This window comes from Ambystoma mexicanum, chromosome 3q, assembly GCF_040938575.1.
Source record: "Ambystoma mexicanum isolate Mex_15411 chromosome 3q, UKY_AmexF1_1, whole genome shotgun sequence".
NCBI classification, from domain to species: Eukaryota; Metazoa; Chordata; class Amphibia; order Caudata; family Ambystomatidae; genus Ambystoma; species Ambystoma mexicanum.
In genome coordinates, this window is record NC_090926.1 from 124,135,250 (window position 1) to 124,152,743 (window position 17,494).

At 46.5% G+C, this 17,494-nt stretch overlaps 1 protein-coding gene across 1 annotated transcript in view; it reads left to right on the forward strand.

The window, feature by feature from the left end:
* Positions 1-643: 643 nt before the first annotated feature.
* ATP5MC2 (ATP synthase membrane subunit c locus 2) overlaps positions 644-17,494 on the forward strand; it is a 35,927-nt gene continuing 19,076 nt past the window's right edge. The window contains exons 1-3 of the mRNA XM_069653278.1: positions 644-718; positions 1,394-1,545; positions 2,601-2,670. Of these exons, the coding sequence (XP_069509379.1) occupies positions 659-718; positions 1,394-1,545; positions 2,601-2,670 (282 nt within the window). The 5' untranslated portion in view covers positions 644-658. The remainder of the gene's footprint in view (positions 719-1,393; positions 1,546-2,600; positions 2,671-17,494) is intronic.

Below are 17,494 nucleotides of genomic sequence, written 5' to 3' on the forward strand. Positions count from 1 at the left end.
ATGTATGGATGTAGCACACAATGCACACAGGTTATGTATTTAACTTGCATAGCTCTCAACTCACACGCTTTTGGCGGGTGTCACCCGCCTTGTAAAGGGCTGAATCACCCGCCAACCCTCCTGCACGCCCATTCATTCCTATGGGCGTCCCACCCGCCAAAAACAAAATCGGGTGATTTCACCCGCCTTTGCAACACAAATGGTTGAGGGCTATGAACTTGACGTTTATCTCATGAGAAAGTAATGGTTTTGTTTACTTTTCTTTGACTACTGTATCAGCATGATCAATGTTTACCCTTGTTTTGACAATTTTTCCTTAAAAATATATAAAAAATGCTCTCACTTCGACGTTCATCTTTTATGTATCTTCTACCTTTATGAGGAACTTGGCATTTGGTTTTGTAATATCTACTATTATCTATCTGTTAAAATTACAATGCAACTTTTGAAACTACAAAAATGTTTGAACAAAATTCGGTAAGCCTGCAGTTTGGCCTCCGAACGCTAGATGGCGCTGCGTATAGAGCCGTAAGGCTATGACTTGTTACGAAGGCATTCTGTCCTGGGTGTGCCCAGCCTGCTTCGACCTCTGAATGTCAGCTAGTGGCGGGCTCCCGTAAATCCTTTCTCGTTGTAACCCGATAACAAGGAGGAATATATGCATTCTATCCTTCGAAATAGAAGGGATGCTCGTCCTAACACCTGCAGCAATTCCAAGGTCTGATGTAAATGAAGCGGCCATTTTACAATGGTGTAATCTCGGATTAAAGATAGAGTTGCAAAAAGACTATCGCACATTTCCAAAACACACAAGACAAACTATTGAAGTTGGTTTTGGTTTTCATTTGGAAATGTCTTAAGTAGTTTTATATATGTATTTTTTTACACATAATAAATAACAGGTCTCGTGCACTGTTATCTAAGAATACAGTGCCAACATTTTACACAGATCTCATAACCACTTCTTACATTCTTGTACAGTGGTAGCAATCATATCATCACAGACACGTAAATCGTTTGCGTGAGTGGTGTCCATCATGGATGTGAGAGTAGGACCCACATCCGAGAATGTCGTCCACCTTGATATTTCAAACTGTCGTGGCCATCTTTTAGGCGTTTCTCAATGTAGCCGGCATGACCTTTCGTATTAGATGTCTTTATCAACATATTCTTACCAAATCTATAGTAATAGAATATGTTGGCCCTCTCAAATGTTTTCAGTTTGGGTTAATAAAATAGAGATCCGGTGACAATACGAAACTGGGAATATAGGTTTCTCTATTATTAATATATGATTCATGATTATTTTATGCATAACAATTCTTCCCTTGTTTTCCTTTCTCGTTTATTTTTTATACTCTGCAAACGGACTTTTCTTCTGTGAAAACGACAGATGATTCGCTTTACGCTGGGGCAGGGGTGTAAGTGGTACGAATGCTTTCCGCCCGTCTACTCTTTCCATCACCGTTCAGTGATTGGCTGGGATTGGTCCCGTGGTTGCGCAGGCGTGTTTCTCCTGTCTCTTTCCTCTGTGTCCCTGAGCAGGTAGGTTATGGGCCTGAGCTGCTTTCCGTTCTGACATTGCTGACATCTAAGCGGTGTACTAGTATTAGACGACCTTTGCGGTTGGACTTTTCGCATCTAAGGTAGAGATATTGGTAATGCATAATGTAAAACGTGTTGCGGCGTTTCTCTATAGAGAATCCTAATGGCAGGGTCACTGTGAAATAATTACAGCAGGGTGGGGTTTCTTCAAGGGTGTACTATAGACGTATTATTTTTTGCGAGGTGGTTTCTTGCAAGCAGAGGTGATGCTGGAATTGGTGTTCATGCAAAGAAGGTTATTAAATGAATGCCTTTCGTGTCGCTGCAGAGGAGATTAATGTAGGGCTTTGTTGAGTTTGGCGGGGTGGGGGTTAATGCTAATGTTTAAGGCTCATTGACAATGTAGTTACTATAAATGCGAAACCTTCGCAGTAAGGCAAAGTCGTTGCAAGTAGTCGTACGGATCATTACAGCATGCCGAAAAGGGTGGTTCACTTCAAGGACGGTGGGTCATAAGGTTAGTTGGGATTAGTGTCTCCCCTCATAACGGGTTTCCTAATTGAGGCAGTGACCCTTGAAGAATAAGGTACGGGAAAGGACGTGCGATGTACCTGATTGGTGGGATTTTTGCAAACGGCGAGGAGCCAATGCGGGGACATTTTGCATATAAGATTCTAATTATGACCATGGTCGGGGACTTTTTAGTTTGGCTAAAGTGGTCTTGACTTTTCAGCTATCGTTTGTTAAATGTTAAGGTTCCAGTCATCAACCCATGGTAAGAATATCAACATGTGAGTTATGTGCATTGTCAAGCACAACGATAAACCACTTGATGTACCAATTGGGACGATGGAGCACCCAGTTTATAGCGATTCTTCGCTCGCAACAAAGGACGCAAAACGTCTTTGAAATGTGCTGCAACACTTCTGAAATGCTGCTCTTAAAGGTGCAAAATATAGTATTTCACCCATCTTCACCTTAAAAAAAAAGTCTGAACACAAATCATTGTATTTCTGATATCCATTTGCCACGTAATTACTTGATTTTCTTTTCAGTAGTTTGTCTCCATCCCTGCTGAATCTGAACATGTATGCCTGTGCCAAGTTCGTGTCTGCACCCTCCCTGGTAAGTGCATCTGATCGTGCTGTTATAACTGTATCTTGGGTAACATGAGACCATTTCATAATTGTTTTTGATTTGTGGTGATGTATCGCATTACTGTTGTGTTTGACGGTTTTGTGTGTTTTGTCAGATCACTGGTCCTCCCCTGGCTAAGCTGAAGGTGTAAGTTGCAGGTAGACTGTGATTGCTCTGTTGAAATGTGTATGAAATGGCAAACCTAGAAACAGCCTAGCCATAATATTTCATGGGATACCCTTAGATCTCACCGGACCTCCTTCTCCATATAACTCCTCAACAAGAGGTGTTTGAAGAGACTTGTATCTGATGCTTCGTTTTTATTTTGCCTATTGGGTTGTGCTGAAAGTGCTGCCTGTAACCCAAAACTATTGTCATGGAAAAGTGAACACTGGGGAGAGATGGGATGTGAGGAGGGACGCACAGTTTATGGTTGGCGTTTACCATTGACAATCCCTGGTCATGCAACTCCATGCCCAAAACACATCCACCTTCAATCTTGAACTAGCCTTTTCAAGCAGTAACATCAAACTGTTCTGTGTGATTTCAAAGCAATCTTTCAAGAGTGAATTGCTTTATTGTAGCTATAAAAGCACTATTGTCTTAAACAAATGTGCTTTAAGCCACTTGATTTGTAAGCAGTATTTGTTATCACTTAGTCTTTTTAAAAGCAAGCATAGGCAAAGCCAACATTTTGTAGGCATTTTAACAGGCACTGTTATTGTATGTTGAAAAACTCCCACACTTTCCCAACTTCTGCCATTTTATGGCCAGTTAGTACCTTTACGGCAGTCTCTGGCAAATGCTTCTCCCATGCTGACATTAAAGGAACAGCTGCTAGTTTTGATATATGATGTGGCATTTATAACGTGCCTGTGCACAAGTGTTTCTAGGCAAGACAAGGAGCGGGAAACAAAGGGAGGACAAACTAACGCTCTTACTAGGCCTTGTTTTCATTCAGATCGCGCAAGTGCGGGGAAGGGGGAGAAGTGCCGAGGTAGGGATGCAGTTAACTCACAAGTGCTGCCAAAGTGGGGCTCATAAGAGCAGAGAGAAGGGGCTGTAGCGTTGCTGATACAGACCCTTACAAACTGGGGAGCCCAGAGGCAGTGCAAGGGCAACTGGACACGCCTGGGCCCAGAGGGTGACTAGTGCTTGGAGAAGTCGGGTGCATCAGCAGGGGAGAGTAAGAGAGAACGCGAAAAGGAAGGTCTTGTGTTGCTTCCACAACCGGAGGTGGTTCTACTCCAGTTTGAGAGAGGCAGGGAGGCCCCAGCTGAGGAACCAGATCTGCCCTCAACTCTCTGGAGAAGCGCCCCACCCTCAGAGAGTTGGGAAGTGGATGAGTGGAGTGCTCGAGAAGGAAGCTATTTTTGGACGAGAAAGTGATAGTGTTCCCAGGCCCCAGAAAGCCTTGTGGACAATGCTGAGGGTCTTGAACTTGATTCATGCAGCCACAGGTAGCCAGTGAAGAAATGTCAGCTGGAGAGATACGATCCCTGGGCTTGAGGCCAGCGACAAGTCTCGCAGTCCTGTTCTGGATAAGTTGTAAAGGTCAAAGAGTAGAGGCAGGAAGTTTTAGAAAGAGGCTGTTGTAATAGTCCAGCCTAGAGAGGACCAGAGCCCTGAAGACGGGGAGCTTCTGGGGGAAAGTGAGAAAGGGAAGAATACTTCTGAGGAGGTGCATTCAGCAGATACCAAAAAGTCATAGGGAATATTCCGATACCATGCGATATAGTTTTAAGATTGCTCCCCTTTCATATCTGTTCCGTTGTACGGGATTACTGCATGGTAACTTCCATAGCAGCAGCCACCGTAAATTATGTGCTTTATCCTATCGAGTCTAAGGGAAACCATTGGGTTTGTATTACCATGTTTCAATAGGAGTTCCTCTACACCTGGGTGGGGCTAAATGGCACCGTTTAGGATTTTGGGTTACCAATAGTAACACGTGTTTGAAAGATGGGCTTTATTTCAGTGCGCTCAAGGTGGCTCTTGGATTGCAGAATTGATTTCAACAGGACAGTGTTCCAACTGTGCATAATTAATGGCATTGTTCCATCAGTTGCATGTCGGAAATCTATTTCAAGACTCATGTGGTTGGGTTATACTGACATCTGCAAGACATTACGTTTCATAACATGCGTGTCATAATGGTATATTTCTCTACCAGGGTTTGCGCGCATATTGTGCATTATTTCAGGGTGCTGCTTGTGTTGACGAAATGTTAGATTGATGCGAGTCCTCTGAGAGCTGCTTCAGTAATGGACACCGAAAATTTTGTCAGATGAGATGCTAGATATTTTTAGTATGAAGGAGTATTAAGTGGTCCACAAAGGATGACATGAGGTGGTAGTTTAGACTCTCATCCCTATTGTCTTGGAAGGAATCTCTGGTTCACCAGTTCCATAGACTAACATGTTGCAACGGGGGAAGGAGGGAATAGTTGGAGAGCAGTGACTATTGCGTTGGTAGGGGCTAGTTAGCTAGGAGGCGTAAAGCCATAGTGTCCCTCTGTGTAGTTTGCAGATGATTGACTGAGAGAGGGTGTTTGTGGGGAGTAGTCCTGAGGGAGGGAGACTCGATGGAGGACTTAAGTGGTTGGTAGTTCACAGGGGTTGGCTGGAACAGTAATTGTAAGGGCCAGGCCTTGAGCTGACCCCAGTTTAACAATGCATTCAGTTAAAGGCACTATGTACCAAATGTCAATCACTTCACGGGTTCGGCCGAGAGGTTCATATATAAATTTCATCACACCACCCCACAGCATACTTTACCATCAGCCAACTCTGCTGGTGGTGGTTCCAAAATTCAATAAAGGGCAAATTAGTTTAGGCACGTTTCCATTGCTGCTTCCGTTCTGTGCAAGTCCATCCCTGTGTTTTCAATCGCGTCAAGACCTTTCCATTCCACTGATCTGAAGTCACCTTTCTGGTTTCTTCTGCCCCTGTTGCCAAGAAGAGTCCATAGTTGCATGCACTTTTTTGCATAATTTAACCTTTCATATGGTGCACTTGACAGTTCTTTTGCATAAAATGATCTGCTGTGGGGGGCAGAAAATGCGTAAATGGGTTGGTTAATAAATTTTTTTTAAAAAAAGGCGGAAAGGGAAGACAGTAAAGAAAGTAAATGTTGCCGTGAGAACGGCGCTATGAAAAAGTGAGTAGGGGAAACGAATAATTGATAAGGAGGCCGGGATGGAAAACCAGATGTGTAAAAGGAAACTGCAAAAAATGGGGAAAAGGGGGCCCGTATTTATGGTGGAGGGATGGACACCCAATTATTGTTGCTCTTGTCTACTATGTAACATTTGACCTTTTGATCCAAAATAAGCACCCAAATCGGATCGAAATTTGACCTCTTGGGATCAGGGCCGGCCTTAAGGGCAGCAGCGCCCCTGGCGAATTGGCGACCTCTGGCGCCCCTGGTTAACGGGGTGGGGCGGAAGGGGGGCGTGCCAGGAGGGGCCAGGTTTTTTTTGTATTTTTTTTTAATTTCCTCGCTCTGCGAGGAGGTAATGTTGTGAATAGGGCACACCCCATTGTCATAGAATGAGCCCGCCGCCGTGGGTTCATTCAGTGACAATGAGGTGCCTGCCACGCCTTCTGCCACTACGCCAGTTCGGGGGAGCCCTTGAAAGACTCAACACCCCCGACCTGGCGTGGTGGGGGCATATGGCGCCCTGGGGGGGGGGGGGGGGTGGCGCCCCGGGCGGTCGTCCGGCTTACTCCCCCCTTCCCACCCACCCCAAGGCCGGCTTTGCTTGGGATAAAGAAACCTTTATAATAGGATTTAGACCGTGCTGTGGCAGATCTGGGAACAGAGGGAAATTCCAGAAAGCTTTGCTGTTGTGTTGATGCATGCAGCCAGAGATACCTTTTTTTTTTTTTACCTTTGTGTGCAAGTCTGTGTCTCGGTCTCGTGTCTATAGAGCATAGAGATGTGCGTGTCCAGAGGAGAGCCTTGCGTGGCCATGGTGCTAAGATACAGTGGTCGGAACTGTTGATTGTACAGCTGTAGTGTTCAGTTTGTCTGCTCGGAGGGTTGTTCAATTTGCTGTGAGCAAGTGGCTTCTTGGGTATGCATATAGTGTTTTAAGTGTAGATGCCGGTCAAGTGGCACAGCGAGTGGATCACTCGCTTTGACGTCAGTGCAGATCCTGCTAATGCAGGTTCGAATCCCAGCAGGGCCCAACTCAGCCTTTCATCCTTCCGAGGTCGATAAATGAGCACCACACACCATGGGTAATAATAAGCAGCGCTCCGATACCTGAGGATTCGTAGCGCTATATAAATGCGAAATTATTTTATTATTATGTTGAAGTCAATTTGGAGCCTCCATTCGTTTTGTGGCCACAATGCTGTCTCTGTAGGGGTCCCCTTCAGATAGAGTACTTGTGAGAGCAATGTCCTGAAGCACCCTTGACTGGGGTAGTATCCCTGGCAGTGAACAGTGTGCAGCGATGACTGGTCCTTCTGAGAGTAGGGGGGGAGTGGAATAACTAGGTTGTATGCTGCAGTGGGTACCGTGTAAACAGTGGGTGATTTTATAGTTCCCAAACGAGGATTCCAAAAGTGGTGGTGTCGCTAGGAACAACTCTATGCTGCAACGAGGACAAAAATTGATTGTGTTCAATTTTGTTCTAATATCCCTTTTTGTCACAGCAGTTACGATGGTGGTCCTAGAGAAGAAGGTACACTGCGGATGTTACGGCTAGCTATAACCGCTGGCTGCATGAGCCAAGATAAGGTGCAACAGTCACTGACACCATTAGGGACAGCTGGGACTCCTCGACAACTGAATGCATTGGCCTGGGAGACTCTCCATACAAAGGTTATGCGAGTCTCCGACTTGGCAGTCGGATACCGGTGACGGGATGTTCTCGCTAGAATCGAAACAGAAGTGAGGAGGGCTCACCGGTTTGTAAAAACCTGGAAATGGCAAGGGCTACCCACGGAAGGGTTTGTGTGTCAGGCACGCTTGTGGCCTGAGCAGTGCTAGGACCGCCCGTTATGATGACTCCAATAAAGCGATCATGTTTATTCCAATAAAAAATTGTTGTATGTCTAAGTTATTTGGGTGGTATAAAATGTGATGTATGTTAAGGTTTGAGGGCTCAGTAGGGATTAGCCCCGCAACGTTCTGAGCGATTAAGTGCAGGGAGAGCCATGGAAATAGGCATTGTGCATACCAGAAATGTCTGAAGGCTATAAATGCTGCATACAGCTGAGCGGGCCCTAAAAGCCATGTGTGTCTTACACCTGAAGTGGTGACGAAGTTGATGGTGGTACTTGCACTGGAAACCTCAAGAACGCGCAGAGTTCTGCTGTCATGCATATTCTCCCCCCACTTTCAATGAGTTTCAAGTAATCGTTTATGCAGCAGAGTTACCCTTCACTTGACACCGCAGTTACTGGCATTTGATTATCAACAAGGTTATTCCAGAACACGCAACTTTGAAGAATGTACACCCTTCTACAGTTTAAAAAAACAAGTACGGTTAGGTTAACTCGTTTCAGAAACTAATCTGGTTAAGCCCTCTTGGTATCTCGTCGCAGATCCCTCCCAGCCCTTCTGTTCTCGTCGACCTCTGCTCCTATACATTTCAGTGTTTGTGTGGAATGTCTTCTTTACTGTTATGAAGCCGCATCTGTTGCTTTACAGGCAACTGGGCTAGAGCCAATTTGTGACATGAGGTTGAAATCATTTCCTCTTCTTTTGTATACTGCTCCTGGTTTTTGCTGCCAGCCCATGCATAGTTAGTCTGCAAGTTCTTAAGCTCTTTTGGCAGCTCTTGGAAGCCAGTATTCTGATGAAGGTGCCTTTTCATCGGATATCAAAAAGTCCCAGATCTTGAATGTAACTTTTTGCGTATACTTCATATTCTGATAATTTACGGAAGTGGCTTAGTTTTCATATTTTTCATATTAGACTTTCATACTTGTTTTGTTGTGCGGTTTTGCTGCATGGTAACTTCTATTGCAGCAGCCCCCAATGAACATGCACTTCATTCTGAAGCGATTTATTTACTTATTTATTTGGGGGGGTACCATTGAGGTGCAGTAGTAGAAGCCTGTCCCGAGTGTTTTGCAGGAATTGTTTTAGGGCACTGCAGTGTAGGGATTTTTCACATGCAAGTAACATCACTGGTTAGAATATAAAGTCATTCATTAGAGTGTAGCTCGACTGCAGCAGTTTCTGAAGACCCCTCAGAACCTATAAAGATCAGCAGAGATTTCCAAGACCTCTTCACCTATTGTGATCTAGAGGTGGCACATGGATGGGGTAACATATGCAGGGAACTAGCCAACCCTCCAACCCCGATGTCACACCTGAAGAAGTTAGAGTTGTCCGCTCCATGATGGTCTCTAATAAACAGGTCTTCTCTTGCTCATCCAGGTCCTTCAAGGATAACATTGGCTCCTTTGCCCCTGCTCTCTCTGATTTCTGCCTATCACTCCTTTATCACTGGATCTTCCCCTCCTCCCTTAAGCACTCCCTTGTGCGCCCACTCCTGAAAAAACGATCCTCTGATCCTAACTGCCCTGCCAGCTATCGCCCTCCCTCACCCGCTTCCTGGGGAAGCTACTTGAGAAGCTGGCTTTGCCACAACTTTACTATCACACTGAACTTGTTGGAGGCCTACACGACCATCAGTCTGGATTCCGAGCACCAAGAGGCATGGAAACTGCTCTTCTGAACACCTGTGAAGAACTAGTCACATCGCTTGACTCCAACTCCCCAGTTGTCTTTTATCCTTCTCGTTCGTTCCTCTGTATTTGACACAGTTAACCATTCCATCCTCATACAAAGGCTCGACGATACACTTTGTATCTCGGAGCGAGCATTGGAATGGCTGTCCTCTTTCCTCACTAACCCCTCTTCCCAAGTCATCCTGAGCCCCTTCTCCTCTCCTACTTCCATCTCCACCTGTGGTGTCCCTCAGGGCGCTATACTCTCCCCCTGGCTCTTTATTATCTACCTTGTTCTCCATGCACGCCTCATCTCCTCTCTTCCAATTTCCAGTGTTACACAGATGACACACAGCTCTTCTTCAGAGTCCCTGCTGACCCTCCATCTCTGACTGCCCATCCAATCTTGCTTCCCTTACAACGATCTCTGCTTCAACGCCTGTAAAACTGAGATACTTTCCATTGGGACCCCTGCTTCCTCCTCCTTCCCTTCACACTGGCCTTCCTCTTTGGGTTCTCCCCCTGCGCCTTCAACTGAAGCCAGAAACATTGGAGTCATCTTCAACTCCTACCTTTCCTTCCTCCCTCGCACTCAGGACATTGCCAACTATCAGCTCTTCCTTCTCAAAGGAATTCTACCTTTTCTCACTTTTCCTCAGAGGCTCAATGTGACTCAAGTCCTAGTTCTCTCTAGACTTGACTGTAACAGCCTCCTCCTGAACCTTCCTTCTTCCACTCTGCAACCCCTCAATCTTATCTAGAATAGGGCAGCAAGCCTTATCCATGGCCTTAAGCCCACGACTGCATCTCTCCTGCACCAAAAAGTCTTCACTGGCTCCCGGTTGCTGCACGGATTAAATTCAAATCCTTCTGCATCATCAACCAGGCTGTCTGTGCCCGGGGACCACACTATCTTCAACTTTATATCTCTAAATACTCTCCTTTGCTCCTCTGGCACCAACTCTTTGTGTGTAAAGCGTTTTGCTAAGCAGAGGGCGGGGGGGATGTTCACTTACTCTGCGAGCTCCCTCCTGGAATAGCCTCCCCCTGCGCCTTCAGCAGGATCTTCTCAAATGTGTTCCTCTTTTCCTCCTTCCCTCCTCCGCTAATCTCACAGTTGCTGAATCTGTGTCCTTGGCCCTTTTGCATCTTCGGGCCTTGACTTCCCACACCAGTTCCTCCCAGCTCCTGTTTTTCCAAAGCAGTTTGCATCTGCATACCCTCCGCTCTGGAGACTCGCACTTAGAACTCCAGCGGCCCAGGCTGTTTAGCACTCCTCATTCTAGCCCTTCATCCATGGTTCAATGGTTCACCCACGGGCTTGGACTCCCCAGTACTTACCCCATCTTCCTTTCTGCACTTAGATTTTATGAATTTCTCACACGGCATAGTAGGTCCGTCCCCCTCCCTCTTTGCTCTTAAATATTATGTTAATGCTGTAATGTATTTCCCTTTCTCCTTTCCTGCCCTGTGGGCGCTGTATATTTTTATTGTATAAGCGCCTAACAAGCAAACAATAAATAAAATGATGGAAGAAGTGTTCGAGTAGAGGCAGAGAAAGTGAAGAGGTTAGAGGTGAGGGGGGAGAGAGGAATGTTAGCCAGAACGCAGATGGAGGTAGGTTAAGAGGGTAACTCTGAGGCGAGGAGATGGTTTTAGTCTGGTTTTGAACAAATTGGTGAGGACTGTTTCTCGGATGTCCGGGGGAATAGCGTTCCATGCAGTGGAGCAAAAAGAGGAAGCACAGGCAAGGCGAGGTGCCACAAGGATCGTCGAGGAGGCAGAGCAGAGATTAAATTCAGTGTCATTATTTCACCAAAATCAAAAGGCTTACGGAAAAAATCACACAGCCCACAATTAATTTATCCGAAGGGGCATCAAATGATCCTCGACCCTGATGGAGAGGCAGGTGCATGCTCTTTGCAGCATGGTAACATCGGTTGGTAGGCACCAACACCCAGCTATATTCTAGCTAGCAAAAGCCAAAGATATGATAATGTTTCACTCCCCAGTAATCAAGGGGGTTGCAAGTGAGCTACGGGTGTAATAAAAATGTCGTAACTAGGCATGTCTTAATCCACTTGATTTCTATCTGGTCCTTGCACTGAAATCCTGTTAAAAACTAGAGCTGACAAAGCCAACCGTTTCGCTTTGTGTGTAGGAATTCATTTTCCAGTTGCTGCCTTATGGCCAGGTAGTACGATTCTTGGCAATAGCTGGCAAATACCTACTCCCCTGTCTACACAAAAGCCAAAACTATTGGACTTGCCAATGCAGGTTTTATTTTGATGTAGGATGTCAAATTTTGGGATTTGTATGTGCCAATCTTCACAACATGTTATGGTTAGAGGGATGTTATGCTTATCATTCCCTTGAAATGTATTAAAAAAGGTAAATGGTACAATATGGTTGAGGCACACAACTACACATCACCAATATATTTCCGAATACAGCCGTACCTTTGCCAATGCTATACACTGCTCACGACATCTGTTATAATTGTCATGGAAAATCATGTCTTGAAAATAATCTTTTTAGCTCATTTGGTCTTTTTTATGTTGGCCCTTAAATTGAACATAGTGTTGTAGTGTAGTCTTGTCTTGCCACTGGCCTGGGTGTTTTCTCTAAGAATGTTGGTGCATGAATGCAGCTCAGGAGAATGTTTGGTGGATCTTTGTGTGAATGTTCTGAGTGTGTCAGTTGGGGGCCTGAGGATGGCTGGATGGCCGGTGGGTCTACTCCTTTGTCAGTAATGTCTACACCTATCCATGTTCCTGTCTGTGTCTAATTGTGACTGTAAATAACTACAAGAGTAATCGGAGTAATGTACATATCTGAAATGAAGCCTACCTGGAACTAATCTAGACTACAGCTGGTCTGTGCTTCAGTGATGCATCCTGAATGTCTAGTATACGGCTTTACAACACATGGCTAGTCAGATTTATCATTGGCTCTTTTGGTTCCTCCTCTTCTGTAAGAACTGTGTGTGTCTGTCAGTTGTGATGTCATGAGCAGTGATTGGCACTGATTTACTTTGGCAATATGTATCATAACGGGCACATTTGTACGGTTTTGTTATTTTGCCCTGCAACTATAATGTCCATTTTAACAATGTTTTATATGCATGCACTGACATACTTGTACTGCTTGCAGAGCAGAATAAACTGCTTCTCTAAACTTGCTTGATTCAGTGTATTTGTTTATGGCTGGACAACGGTTGTGTTTTAGGCTTGCAGGAGTCTAGGACTGCCTTACTCCAGCTCCCAGCCTTGGAAATCCTTCCCACAGTGGTTGAACCCATTAGCACCTTTTTGCTCCATCTTGACCGTCATATATGTTCACCAGCAAGCCCCAGCTCACACTGTTCGTCCTCCTTGAAGTGTGTGTATGGCAGGATAGGCATATACACCGAGCATAAAATACACACAGAATCAAAGTTCATTTTGTTGTAGTCAAGGAGAGACCTTACTCTGAAATTGCTATACCCAGTGGACACTTCCCACAACATGGCCTTAAACCCTGTCCCATGCTTCTCCAAGAGTTCCAATGAACCTGCGGCCAGACCATGTTGCCACTGTACCTGGTGCATTGCCTTGGAAATTACCTGGGCACATCTAGGGTTCAACTGCGCATTGAGACTTTCCAGCCATGCCCAGTGGCTACTGTGGCTGGGGCATTACCTTGCACCCCCAACTATCGGTTTTCTGTCACCCACAGTTGGCATCTCAGACCAGGTCCAAAGGTTTATATCAGGTCCACGAGTTTGAACGGAGGCTTGGGGCGTGCATAAACCTGCGGGCCCAGCATGAGATGTAGTGCGGGAACGGTCCCCCAACCCTCCCTAGAGTGAAGGAGACCCTTGCATGGCTGCAATGAAAAAGTTACTTCTTACCTTGTAACGTTCTTTCGACGGGATGTTCCTCCGACGTATTCCTCATCTTAGATATCTCCTTCCAGCTCTGCTGGCCTCGGAAAAATGTTTCTCTCTAGAGGGCGCTGCTCGTCGACGTCCTCCGAGTCGATGTCCCTTGACAGCCGCCGTGTCGACATCATCCAGCCTATAAAGGCTGCGCGCAGCGTCCGTTGCTCAGTTCCGTTTTGTAGCCCACAATAATACTTTCTGGACTAAACTAATCACCCTGAAGGAGCGTAAGCTGCAACAACAAGGGAAGTAGAACTGCGGGGATGGATGGGAGGGTCGATGAGGAATACGTCGGAGGAACATCCCGTCGAAAGAACGTTACAAGGTAAGAAGTAACTTGTTCTTCGAAGGGATTGTGTCCTCCGACGTATTCCTCATCTTAGATAGGCTCCCATAGCAGTATTCTATTATCGGAGGAGGGAGTACTGACTTCACGCTATCTTCTATTGATGAATAGAATGCAGTACAGCCCTTCCAAAGCTAGTCTCTTGACTGGAGGAGGAATCCAAATTGTAAAAACGTGTAAAGGTATGGACAGACGACCATGTAGCGGCCGCACATATGTCTTTAACCGGCACGCCTCTTTTGAGGGGCGATGAAGCTGCAATACCTCTAGTCGAATGAGCCCTAAGGTTTTGAGGGGGCTCTTTCCCTGCCAGTTTATAACATTCCAGAATGGCTAGAATGATCCATCTGGAAATGGTCTGCTTAGTTATTGGTAACCCCAGCTTGTGACCTGCGTAACCTACAAACAGCTGGTCTGCCTGTCTTATCCTGGCTAGTCTACTGATGTAAAAACTTCAAGCCCTCCTAGGGTCTAGCCTGTGTAACCTCTCTTCCTCTTTCCCCGGGTGAGGAGGAGGATAGAAAGATGGTAGGGTAATCTTCTGAGTGATATGGAATTCAGAAACCACCTTTGGGAGGAAATTAGGCTTCACTTGCAGGACAACTTTGTCTTTGTGAAATATTGTGTGAGGGGGTTTACAAGAAAGAGCTTGCAATTCGCTCACCCTTCTAGCAGATGTAAGTGCTATTAATAAAACAGTTTTAAGGGTAAGGAATCTTAACGAACAAGAATGGAGAGGTTCGAAAGGTGTACCCATCAGGAAAGTTAGTACTAAGTTTAAATCCCATAGGGGAACTTGGAATGGTCTTGGGGGATAAACATTGGTTAACCCCTTTAGAAACTGTATTACCAAGGGTAATTTGAAATAGGATGGTTCTTCCGCAGTACGCTTAAAGATGGATAGCGCTGCGAGATAGCCCTTAATGGTGCCAACTTGAAGGCCTGAATTTGCCAAATATAGTAGGAAGGACAAAACCATTGGTGTACCACATGAAAAAGGGTCGATATTCTGTTCTCTACACCAGCTGCAAAATCTGTTCCAACGGCAGCGGTATAAAGACTTAGTTGCTGGCCTCCTTGCCGAAAGCAACACCTCCATAACATCATCAGGGAGGTCCCAATCCTTGTACCTCAGCCTTTCAGAAGCCAAGCGTGAAGGTTGAGGGTTTTGATGTCTGGATGGAGAACCTGACCTCCCTTCTGTGAGAGTAGGTTCTCTATGAGTGGAAGTCGAATTGGAGGGCAGATGGACAAGTCTAGAAGGTCCGGGTACCACGTTCTCCTGGCCCAATCCGGGGCAATTAGGATCATGGTTCGCCGGAATCTTCTCAACCTCCTGATCATTTGAGGAATGACAGGGCCCGGTGGGAACGCGTACAGAAGCGGAAACTCCCAGTCCACTATGAACGCGTCTCCCAGAGCTCCTCTCGGGGGAAATTCCCTTGAGCCGAACAGGTCGCATTTCCTGTTTAGGCTGGTGGCGAACAGATCTACGTGAGGGGTTCCCCAAAGGGCGAAGATCTCTTGAAGGACTTCCTGAGCCAGCTCCCACTCGTGGGAGACTGTGTTCTGCCTGCTCAGAACGTCCGCTGTCAAGTTCTTCTCTCCGGCTAGGTGAACTGCCGATAGAGAGATTCCTTCTTGGATTGCCCAAAACCAGAGCTGCATCGCCTCTCTGCACAGGGGTAGTGATCCTACGCCTCCTCTTTTGTTGAGGTAATGCATGGCCACCGTGTTGTCTGTCATTATCAGGACTTTCTTCCCTTGTACAGCTGGCAGGAACGCCTTCAGCGCAAGTCTGATGGCTCTCAGCTCTAACAGGTTGATGTGTAGTCTGGACTCCGATGGAGACCAACGACCGCTGATGGTCAAGTCGTTGGCGTGGGCTCCCCACCCCGTGAGTGAGGCATCCGTGACTACTGTTATCTCCGGCCAGGGTTGCCAAAACTGTTCTCCTTTCAGAATGTTCTCCTGACAGGCCCACCACTGAAGGTCTCGAGCCACCCTGCCGGGAACCTGAAGAAGATCTGTCATTCTCCCTGAGAATTGTGACCACTGAGTCCTCAGTGCCCACTGGAGGGATCTCATTCTCAGGCGAGCCTCTGGCACTAGGAAAATGCAGGATGCCATGAGGCCTAGCAACCTCAAAAAGTCAAAGGCTGGGAGACGTTGGGCATGTTGGAACTTGGTAACCATCTGTAGAATATCTTGAGCCCTCGCCTCTCGTGGCGAGGCTTTTCCCAGGGAAGTGTCCAGGATCGCTCCTATGAACTGGAGTCTCTGCGATGGTATCATTTGTGACTTCTTTAAATTGAGGGAGAAACCCAGTCTGTGAAGGAAGTGGCACACGTGATTTAGCTGGATCTGAGCTTGTTCCGGAGAAACAGCCCTGATCAACCAATCGTCCAGGTAGGGGTAGACGTGAATCCCTTCCCTCCTTAGACTTGCAGCCACTACCGACATTAACTTGGTGAAGACCCTCGGGGCGGAGGTCAGCCCAAATGGCAGCACTCGAAATTGATAGTGAGAGTTGCCAATTGCGAACCTCAGGTATTTCCTGTGTTTGAGATGGATAGGCACATGGAAATAAGCGTCCTGAAGGTCCAGAGATACCAACCAGTCCTGGAACTGAAGGGCCTGGAGGATCTGAGAAAGAGTGACCATCTTGTATTTGTCTTTTCTGAGGAATTTGTTCAATTCTCGCAAGTCCAAGATGGGTCTCAGTCCTCCGTCTTTCTTTGGAATGAGAAAGTAAGGGGAGTACCAGCCCTTGTTCCTCTCCGCTACAGGTACCGGTTCTATGGCACCTTTCTCTAGCAGGTCCAAAATTTCCTGCAAGAGGAGCGGATCTGGAGCTTTCTGAGAGCTGATCCCCGGTGGATGACTCTTGAGGTATACGTAGGAAAGGCAGGCAGTAACCTTGGGCAACTGTTTCCAATGCCCAAGCATCTGACGTGATAGCCTGCCATACCGCCAGATGTTGAGTCAACCTGCCTCCTACAGGTGTCCTGTGAGGGAAGTCCTCAGAGTGGTTTTGGGGCGGCTGATGCAGATGCCGATGGTAAAGAGGCACCTGCTGTTGCTGCGGCTTTTGAATATCTACCCCGTCCACCTCGGGTAGTTCTTCTTTGTCCCCTTTGAGCCGGTCGTCCTCTACCTCTTCCGAATGCGGAGTAGAAGCGAAAGGACTTGCCCCTCGCAGAGGTTCCTGTAGGACGAAAAGGAGACTGACGGATTGCAGCTCCTAGGGATTTTGCTGCTGCTTTTGAAGTTTGCAGTTTCTCTAAACTGTCATCCGCCTTTTTCCCGAACAAAGAAGAGCCATCGAATGGCATGTTCAAGAGCCTGGCTTGCACATCTGGGGCAAAACCAGACTTTCTCAACCAAGCGAATCTCCTGGTTGATGTACTTGCCGCCATTGCTCTGCTGATACTGTCAGCCGAATCAATGCCCGTCTGGAGGGATTCGCACATAGCGTCTTTACCGTCCTGTATAATATTCAGGAACGCATCCCTTTCCTCTCCCTCCGGGATGCAGTCAGCCGCTGTAGAAGCACACTCCCAAAGTGTATGGCTGAACCTAGCAAGGGTGCAAGTAGCATTAACAGATTTTAATGCCATGCTACATGCTGAAAAGACTTTCTTTGCCATAGCATCATATTTTTTATCGTCCCTGTCCTGTGGGACGGTAGGATAAGCCGCCTTGACATCGGTAGAGGAAGCTGCCTGTACCACCAGACTTTCTGGGGATGGGTGTTTAGACAAAAACTCTGGGTCTGTAGAAGATACCCTGTACTTTGTAGACAGTCTTTTATTTACTGCTGGTACTATATCTGGGGTTTCCCAGTTTGTC